Below are 10,407 nucleotides of genomic sequence, written 5' to 3' on the forward strand. Positions count from 1 at the left end.
TATAGCGTAAGTACATATATTATATATATATGAGCTGTATTCGATACGGTATTACCTAATACACTTATACTTAGTGCATAGTATAGCGTAAGTACATATATTATATATATATATATATATATATATAAGCTATATTCGATACGGTATTACCTAATACACTTATACTTAGTGCATAGTATAGCGTAAGTACATATATTTTATATATATAAGCTATATTCGATACGGTATTACCTAATACACTTATACTTAGTGCATAGTATAGCGTAAGTACATATATTATATATATATGAGCTATATTCGATACGCTATTACCTAATACACTTATACTTAGTGCATAATATAGTGTAAGTATATATATATTATATATATAGACACACACGCCCACTTCGTAGTACTATTCATCCCTTGTATTACAAAAGTATTAACGACTTACATTTATATTATTTACATAGTAAATACAAAAGTGATTTTAATTTTGACCATATAGAGACCAACTTTGGTCGCTAACTGTAAATGAATTTAATTTAGCGACCAAAGTTGGTCACTGACTGTACATGAATTAAATTTAGCGACCAAATTTGGTCACTAAATTTTAATCAGATTTATTTATATTTTATATAATATTTAAATTAATAATAAAAATTATTAAATGTTAGAACTGGGTCCCACCTTGGCGACCAACATTGGTCTCTATTTCATTAAGCGACCAACTTTGGTCGCTAACTTTTGAATTATATTTATTTTAAATAAATATATATTTATTAAAATATAATAACTGGGTCCCACTTTAGCGACCAATGTTGGTCGCTATCAACTTATCCTTCAGTTAGCGACCAACTTTAGTCGCAAGTTTTAAATTATATATATTTATATTTTATAAGTTTTATAAAATAATAATAAAATTATTAAAAAAATTTATGTGGGTACCACTTTAGCGACCAACATTGGTCGCTAATCTCAGTATATCTTTGACCAAGCAAGTCTGACCAGTCCAGTCAACAGTTTGACTAAATTTGCGGCCAAATAGCGACCAACTTTGGTCGCTAAAGTATTTCAAATATTTTTTTTATTATTTTCGGCAGTTTGGCGACCAACTTTGGTCGCTTTTTTTGACAGACCAAATTTGGTCGCTAATCTTTGGTCGCTTTTTACAGGAATTCTAGTATTGACAGAAAGGGAATCATCTTTTAGAAGTTTACAAAGTTAGTTCATCATGTTAATGTGGAGGCTATAAATATTTATGATCATTAGTACCAAGTAGCAAGAGGGTTTGAAGGCTTAGAAGCTAAACGAATTGAAGAAAATAAGTTTCGTCGAAAGTCGACAAGTTGGAATATTTTACCATGTACTTTTGGGGTGATACTAGGGTTATTAACATTATAAGGAGATTATATTATGAGTTATTTTAGTCGTACGATAGTTGGTGTTATGTTTTGAAGTCAAGCGAGTTGTGGAACAAAAGTTGGAAAAGGTCATCACAAGTTCCATTCATAAATGTGCTGAAAATTAGGTCAAATGTAACTGAGTTTTTCTCCCAATATACATGGAATTAGGGGATGATCTACCTATCAAATTAAAGATCTATGAGTCTAGTTTCCAACGCATTGAACCGTTCATCAATAAGACATCAGAGTAGAGAGATATAGGTATTTTTGCGAGACTGCACAAGCTGCTAGGTGACAAGTAGGTGTGTCACCTACTTGGTTAAATGATAGCCCAAAAATAGGAAATTTCGGGTCGGCAAAAGAGCCCATTTAAAGGGTTATCTCCTGCAATATAACCCTCATTATATATCACAAATAACCAGACCTAAACCCCTGCAAACTTCCTCCCAAAAATTATCCACAAACCCTAATCGATTTTCCCTCTCTTTCAAGTTTTAATTGGGGGTAAAACCTAGAGTTTGAAGAACCAAGGGAAGGGCTGAGTTATCCAACAAGTAAGGCGAGTTTACTGATCTTTTTCATACATTTATTCTTCTGTGAATTCATGGTAATTCGTTCTATACATGTAAGAACTCACGGGACGGTAATCGAAAGCCGTGAGTTCGAGTTATTCACTTGTAGCGGACTGTTTTGTGGACTGTTTTGTGTTGCTGTTGGGCTGCGTGTTTTACTACTGTTTTGTGGAGTTTTGGAGGAGGAAGGATGTGGAAAAACACCATATAGATGTAGGGTTGTGGGCTGGTAGTTCTTCGTAACATTTCTTGGTCGTTTGACACGACTACGGTGGCCGTCGTATGTATGAAGTGATTAGGTTGTGCGTGGACTGTTTTGGGAGGCTCAATATGATTATTATTGATGTTGTTTGGGCTGTTTGGTGATTGTTTGGAATTGTGTGAAGTCATATATATAGGGGAGGTGCTGTCCATTTCATCATAAAATAGGTTGTGGTCGATACATAATAGTTATGACGCTTGAATGATAACTACAGTATCGTTTCTCTTATTGTAGACTAAGGAGTCGTGAAAATTGCATAGCTTGAGATTGCGGAAGTATATACAAGGTATGTTAAGGCTCTTACTTCTTTCTTTTGGCATGATCTAAAGTGACATGAACATAAATGGTATGCTAATTCATAATGGATCTACTCCTAGAAACTAAGGTTGTCCATGTTGTTCTTTCCTTATAAAGTTATTCTAAACAAGTGGTATGATCCTTAAATCCTACTAAGGTTCATATTGATGGTAGGGATGTCCATAATATTCTTAAGTCACTCCAAAAGGTTTAGAACTTGATTCCATGAGTCGAGCATACATTATATATATGTATCTATTTTACTCTACCGAGCCGCGCTATAGTCGGCCGGGTATGGCACCTATTGTGCAACCACTGATCAGTTGGGTTTACCGAGCTCCACGTGGCCGGGTACGTTTTTACCGAGTCCTCTTTGAGGCCGGGTATGATATGATGATGATGATGCCCACAGAGGCGTATGTTTTTAAAAGTTTATGTATATATATATGTATTATGCATTTCATGTCAGTAGCCCCCAGAGGCACTCAGATGTTACAGGTTGTATCTCCTCTATCTCTCTTTACATTACTGTTCTTATTTATGCTTTCCTGCCTTACATACTCGGTACTTTATTCGTACTGACGTCCCTTTTGCCTGGGGATGCTGCGTTTCATGCCCGCAGGTCCCGATAGACAGGTTGACATTCCTATTTGGTCAGTATGCTTTGGATATGTATTGATTGGTACAGCGGGGCCCTGTCCCGACCTTTATAATTTTATGTACTCTTAGAGGCTTGTAGACAGATGTCAGGTGTATGGATACTTGTATGGCCTTGTCGGCCTATGTTTTGAGTTTACAAATGGTCATGTCGGCCTTATAGGCCCGTATGTCACATGTATAAGTTTGTATATCATGCTGGGTCATCATACGTTAAGTATTCCCTTATATTTTATTCTTGTTATCTCATGAAGGGTTTTCTAGATCATTTACCCATGATAGTATGATAAGAAAGATATGTTACATTGGTACTCGGTTGAGTAAGGCACCGGGTGCCCGTCGCGGCCCTTCGGTTTGGGTCGTGACAATACAGTCCATGCTCAACCTTACCAATTTCCAGTGGCCTCTTCAGAGAAGGGCCTTATAACCAACATGAAATGTTAGTAAGGAGTACATAACACTTGAGTTGAGAAAGAAGTTGATGTATAGAGATTAAGTTGTAATGGAAAGAGGGTACCAGCAGCACATTAGTTAGAATGATACTAGGTGATAAGGAAAGGCATTCAAAAGAAGTAACTTTTACTTTATATCCATTTGGTAAGGTAACTAGAGAAGGAGAAATTAAAGGTTGTATATCATGAAGAAGATGTTTATGAGGTGTCATATGATTGGTTGCTCCTGAATCTAGGATCCAAGAACTAAAATTGTTATGACTAGCATGGCATACAAGATAACCATATAACCTACTAGTAGGATTGTTGTGCCAACCTGCAAAATTTGCATATATTGGAGATTCTTGGGATGTAGACTGCTGATTTGTAGAAGATGCCTGCATCTGATGGAATAGAGACATAAGGTGGACATATTGTTCCTTAGAGAAGCCATGTGGAATGTCTTCATTTTGAGGTGAATCAGGCTTAGTTGAGGTCTGTTCTGAGGACTCAATCTGTACACATGCAGCAGCTTTTCTTCCCTTGGTAAACTAGAAATCTTGAGGAAAGCCATGTAGTTTGTAACACTTTTCTATAGTATGGCCAGGCTTTTTGCAATATTTGCAAGATATTGTACCTCTTCTAGGTTCAAAATTCACCCTCTGAGTATATTTTCTGGTGGTATTTGGTTGGTTATGAGTAGAATTGGAATTAGAGTTAGCTATGAAGGAAGTAGAATCAGAAGAGAAAGGCTGAGAAGCAGAATTGATTTCCCTTTGTTTCTCATCCCTAATCAGAATAGAGTATGCCTTCTCCACACTTGGAACAGGACTCATCATTAGGATGTTACTTTTAACAGTGGAATATGTTTCATTTAATCCTGATAGAAATTAAATTAGCTTCTGTGCCTCACTGAACTCATGTATAGCACCACAAGTACAGGATCTTCCTAAGGAAATTGTATATATTTCATCCCAATATCCCTTGAGTTTGGTGTAATAAGTGGCAATGTCACATGAACCTTGGGATGTGGAAGAAATAGATTGTTGAAGACTATAATACTGAGAAATATTTGCAACACCATATCTTTCTATATGGTTATTCCAGGCTTCTCTAGCGGTTTTATAGTAGAGAATTGTTTTGGCTATATCCTTAGATAGGGAATTCATTATCCAAGACTTAACCATATTATTACAGCGCTGCCAATGAGGATATAGAGGAGAATTGGTTGTAGGGTGAATCAGAGAACCATCGATTAATTGAACCTTGTTCATTGCCGACAAAGAAATAAGCATCCATTCCTTCCAGTCACCAAATCCAGTCCCAGAAAATGGAACGGACACTAGCATGGTTCCTGGAATATCAGAAGGGTGAAGATAAAGGGGATGAAAAAGATCTAGAGCTGGTACTATCAAAGCACCAGAATGTTCAGCAGAATCGTTGTTCAAAGTCATGATTTCTACAGCTAAATGTCTCAGCTAATCAATAAGAAAGGAAACTCAAGAAGATAGGGTTGGAAGAAAGTCACCGCATGCGAAGATTGATGATGACATAAACCCTAGTTTCCGAGTCGATCTTCATGAACTCATTTGATGTGAAATCCATGAACAAAAGTTGAGAAATTCCACAATTAGCTATCAATTGAAGAGCTCGAGCAAAGGAACCCAGATGAGAAGACAAAATCGAGCAAAACCACAAATCTCGTCAGAATCGTCGGAGAGGCAGAAATCGATGATTCTCGACAAAACTCTCCGATGAATATTCAGAATAGAGTAATAGTCTCCAGGATTCGCTCTGATACCATGTTAGATTGAAGCAATCGAATGAGAATTCATGGATTTTACAGAAGGAAGCCCTAATTCGAATGTTCTAGAGAGAAGAAGATGCAGAAATTCATTTCTGTATATTGAAAGAATAATATCTGTGTATACAAAAATAGCCTAATGGAGTATTTATACTAAGCTAATAAAAGAATGGCTAAGCTAATAAAAGAATGGCTATCTATTACATATGTGGCTAAGTATACAAATAACATTTACATAACTTTGTACAATTATCAAGTGTTTTGGCCTGGATCTATTTCTTTTTCAGCAATCCTTGGGCCTGTAGGAGTTGGGCCATTTAATTCTTTTAATCCAACAAGCTCTAAATAGTAGTGATGAAACACTCTTTGTGGATCATGATGGCATGGCACAGAATGTTTGTATACCAATTTTTAGAATAAATATGCCAATTAAATTCAAAGCAGTCATATATAGTAGCAATGCACGTTTACCAAACTAGAATATTAATTGGCAAAATCAGGACTTTTCAGGACACATGATATTAATAGATTAATCCATCATTTTTTGACTTTAAGGATTCATTTAATTCATAGTTATAAATAACTTACTGCGAGGAACTTGTGCAGTTACACAGTAAGATTTCTCAGCTAATATATGATGAAGGAAAACAACAGTTTTTCACATTGCATCAATGGGACCTCTATTCAACTGCCCTTCATGACTACCAAGATGGAGCAATATGAAATTGCTAACCGCAGATCTAGGAGTAGGTTTATTTCAAAATGATCCAATTTAAAGTTTACAAATTGCTAGCTACTAACATTTTAATGTCCCAGTGCTCCTTGTAAATTAATGTGTCTGTTCTTTGGATTATGTAATTCGAGTTCGAGTTTGAGTTCTAATAACAGGAGTTAAAGAGGATATACTTTTGGAATTTTAATCTTGTTGCCTTCTAAAGCAAATCATACACCATATGATTTAATTGGCATGTGTACGTGCGGGTAGACGTGTTACAGTAAAGTTTTTTTGTATCTCTATATAATCGCATGCGATTAATAATTCACATTTTTTTTAATAAATCGCATTCTCATTTTTCTAATAGCATTAACTAATTGCTATCATAAATTGCAGTCACTAATTGTGTTCTATTCATTGCATTCTCTAATTGCTACTCCCTCCGGTCCAAAATAAGTGATTTTTTAGCTATTTTTATACAGATTAAGAAATTCACTTTTTAACATTAATTAGCAATGAAATTGACCATATTAACCTTTACTATATCTTCACATAAATACTCCTAACACATACTCCAACTCTATTTACTCCAAGGGCAGTGTAGGGAAAAAAATAATTAATTCATTCTTGAAATCTAAAAAAGTCACTTATTTTGGACCACAAGAAAGAGGCCAAAAAATAATTAATGACCCTTAAATTTAGGACCTAGTTTCGACCCTTATTTATCTATTCCCATTCTCTCTCAAAAAAGATTTCCCTAATTCCTTATTTCTTTTGTAACGACCCGACCGGTCGTTTTGAGCTCTAGCGCGCCGTTCAGCAGTTTGAGGTCATGAGCAGCTTCACTTCAGGTATTATGACTTGTACGCATGTTCGGAATTGAATTTCGGGAAGTTCGGAGTTGATTTGGAAAGAGAATTCTCATTTCGGAAGCTTTAAGTTGAAAGCATTGACTAATATTGGATTCTTGAATAAACGACCTCGGAATCGGGATTCGAAGGTTCCAGCAGGTTGGTATGATGATTTCGGACTTGGGCGTATGTCCGGATCGGGTTTTGGAAGACCCGGGAGCGTTTCGGCACCTATTGTGGAAGTTAGCATTTTTGGAAGAATTTCATAAGTTTGGGTTGAAGTGCATTTCAGTGTTATCGATGTCCGTTTGGGGTTCCGAGTCTGGGAATAGCTCAGTGTGGTGATTCTGGTGTTGGGAGCACGATCGGAAGTGACTTCGGAGGTCCGTGGGTCATTTTGGAGTCATTTGGCTAAAGATAGAAATTTGAAGGTTTTTGAGAAGTTAGACCGAGAGTTGACTTTTTGATATCGGGGTCGGATTCCGATTCCGGAAGTTGGAGTAGGTCCCTAATGTCGAATATGACTTGTGTGCAAAATTTAAGGTCAATTGGATGTGATTTGATAGGTTTCGGCGTCGAATGTTGAAATTTAAATTTCTCAAGTTCACCAAGTTTGATTTGGGGTGTGATTCGTGTTATTAGCGTTGTTTGATATGATTTGACGCCTCGAGCGAGTCCGTAATGTGTTTTGGGACTGGTTGGCATGATTGGTTAGGGTCCTGAGGGCCTTAGGTGGATTTCGGATGATTAACGGATCAAATTTGCAATTTAATGAAGAAGTGATCAGCTGCCTTCTGGTGTAACCACACCTGCGAGGCTTGGGCCGCAGGTGCGGAGCCGCAGGAGCGGCCTAGGAGGCGCAGAAGCGGAAGATGGCCGCCCAGGTGAAGGGCCGCAGGTGCGGGGCAATGACCGTATCTACGCATGCGCAGAGGCGAGAAGGAAGACAGCAGAAGCGGTTATTGGCGCAGGTGCGATGGGCTTCCGCAGAAGCGGCGAGGGGTCCGCAGGTGCGGAAGTTGCTGGGCAGAATGCATTAAGTAGCGGGGTTTGGCCATTTTGCTCATTTTTCTCTATTTTGGGTGATTTTGGAGCTTCTTGAGAGGGGCTTCCACCTAGCAACTTGGAGGTAAGTTAATCCTACCTATTATGAGTTAAATACATTGATTATGTGTAGATTTTAACATGAAAATTAGTGAAAAACTTGGGGTTTGAGGGAAAACCTAAAAAATTAGTATTCATAGATTTTGACCACGATTTTGGACATGAAATTAAGAGTAAATTATATATTTGAGTTCGTGAGGTCGTGGGTAAAGTTTATCTTCGAAAAATTTCGGAATCCGGGTATGTGGGCCCGAGGGAGTTTTTGTCAACTTTTCAATCGGGGTTAGGAATTGTTATAAATTGGATTATTATGAGTAATTGAACATATATTAATGAATTTGCGCAATTATTGGCTAGTTTTGGAGCATTGTGCATCAATTTAAGTCTTCGGAAGGGCGTGGAAAGCCGGTTATGGAACTTCGGAGCGAGGTGAGTCTCCTTTCTAACTTTGTAAGAGGGAATTGTCCCCATAGGTGAGTTAATTGGTTATGTGCTCCTATTTGTGGGGGCTACGTACGCACGAGGTGACGAGGTGACGAGAGTCCGTGCGTACCTACTATTATGCTTATGTACGGGTAGTCTAGGACCCAAAAGCATGTTTTACTTGTAATATTTGAAATCTCGTTGTCAAATTGAAATGCTTAAAACATATTGAAATGTATAAAAGAATTTATAAAAACTAGACATTCGTTTCTTGACTTTTAAAAAGAGAGTTTTCCTTTTATTGGATGATTGATTCCCTGAAGGTTTCTTGATTGACTGTTTGGAGTGTTTATTTAAATTTGACCGCGTCACATGTATGATTCGCGAGCGGGGTAATAGATGTATCTATTGTTCGCGCCATTCGATCCTCTGGCAGTGCACAGTTTTAATATTGTTGGATCGGGCCGTACGTCCTCGGCATGATTTGCGCATGCTTGTATTGCTTGCCTTGAAATTTATTGAAGTGATATTGTTTCTTCCCGGTTTGAGAATAAATGTATAAATGATGAAAAAGGGATTTGGGAATTTCCTATAAAAGAAAGAATTGTTTACTTGCTTCACTTTATTGAATTACAATCATGCTTATGTAAATTCTCAATTTGTTCTATTATCGATTTATCATTATTGGACCACTAGTAAGTGTCGAAGTCGACCTCTCGTCTCTACTTCTTCGAGATTAGGCGGGATACTTACTGAGTACATGTTGTCTTCGTACTCATGCTACACTTGCTGTGCATTTTGTTGCACAGGTACAGGTATTTCTAGCGGCCTACTGGGCGTAGCAGCATGGATGATACGGAGACTAGGTGAGCTGAATTCCTCGAGGTGACCCGCAGCCAGTATAGTCTCCTTCAACGTATTGTATTTACTTCTGTCCAATTTGTATTCCGGACAGTGATTGTACTTTATTCGATCCTCTTAGTAATTGCTCATGCACTTGTGACAACGGGTCCTGTGATGTCTATGGGATTATTCAGTATTTGAAATTGTTAAGGATATTTTATTTATTCAGTGGAACTTATTCTTTATTATTTAAATATATAAAAGAAGTAAATTCAGAGTTACCTAAAACAAGAAGTTACTAATTAATTGGTGTTGGCTTGCCTGACAATGGTGTCCGGCGCCATCACGACTCTTAGTGGATTTCTGGTCGTGACAACATGGCATCAGAGCACTAGGTTCCCGTAGGTCTCACGAGTCATGGGCAAGCCTAGTAGAGTCTCGCGGATCGGTACGGAGATGTCTGTACTTATCTTCGGGAGGCTACAGGGCTGTTTGGCTTCCCTTCTTGATTTCTTCATCGTGCGATTTGATTCCTTTGAGGCTTATGCCTTTGTTTCCTTCCCAATCGATCTTATGCGATGCGAAGCGCTTGTTATGAATCAGGAATTTAGAAATTTTAAAAGTACTACAGAGGTGGTACGGGATGCTTCTCCCAGCGTAGTTGATTTGACTATTGTCGTTGCCTTGTGGAAGGATATTCCGTTGTTTCAGCTTAGTAGTTGTACTTCTTAGAGCTCTGAGGGTAGGCACAAGTTGCCATGATACTTATGAACGGTGGTCGCACATTATTGATGTGCTGGTAGGATGTTTGCCTACGTGTCGGGGCAGTGAATACTCGAAGGGAGGTTTACTTAGTGCATGATTTAGAGATTCAGTATTTTATCCCCGGTGGGGGAAAGGCAATTGGGCTAAGGGTGCTCAGATTTGGGATTGATGGAGTAACAAGGCTTGGTATTTGCGAGCGTGGTGGAATTTTCATCTGTGATGAGGTGCCGTTGTCCTTGTTGAATGTACTAAGTTCGCCGGTGTTAAGACCTTCAACAATTCGCATTTGAGGTAGGAT

The 10,407-nt window shown here is 38.0% G+C and overlaps 1 protein-coding gene across 1 annotated transcript in view; it reads right to left on the reverse strand.

Annotated features, from left to right (window-relative positions):
* Window positions 1-5,058, reverse strand: part of LOC109216822 — a 7,680-nt gene extending 2,622 nt beyond the window's left edge. Inside the window, exons 1-4 of the mRNA XM_019381018.1 lie at window positions 4,626-5,058; window positions 4,264-4,484; window positions 3,942-4,155; window positions 3,545-3,593 (exon numbers count right to left, since the gene is read on the reverse strand). Of these exons, the coding sequence (XP_019236563.1) occupies window positions 3,545-3,593; window positions 3,942-4,155; window positions 4,264-4,484; window positions 4,626-5,058 (917 nt within the window). The remainder of the gene's footprint in view (window positions 1-3,544; window positions 3,594-3,941; window positions 4,156-4,263; window positions 4,485-4,625) is intronic.
* Window positions 5,059-10,407: the final 5,349 nt, after the last annotated feature.

The sequence above is a fragment of the Nicotiana attenuata genome, unplaced genomic scaffold (assembly GCF_001879085.1).
Source record: "Nicotiana attenuata strain UT unplaced genomic scaffold, NIATTr2, whole genome shotgun sequence".
NCBI classification, from domain to species: domain Eukaryota; kingdom Viridiplantae; phylum Streptophyta; class Magnoliopsida; order Solanales; family Solanaceae; genus Nicotiana; species Nicotiana attenuata.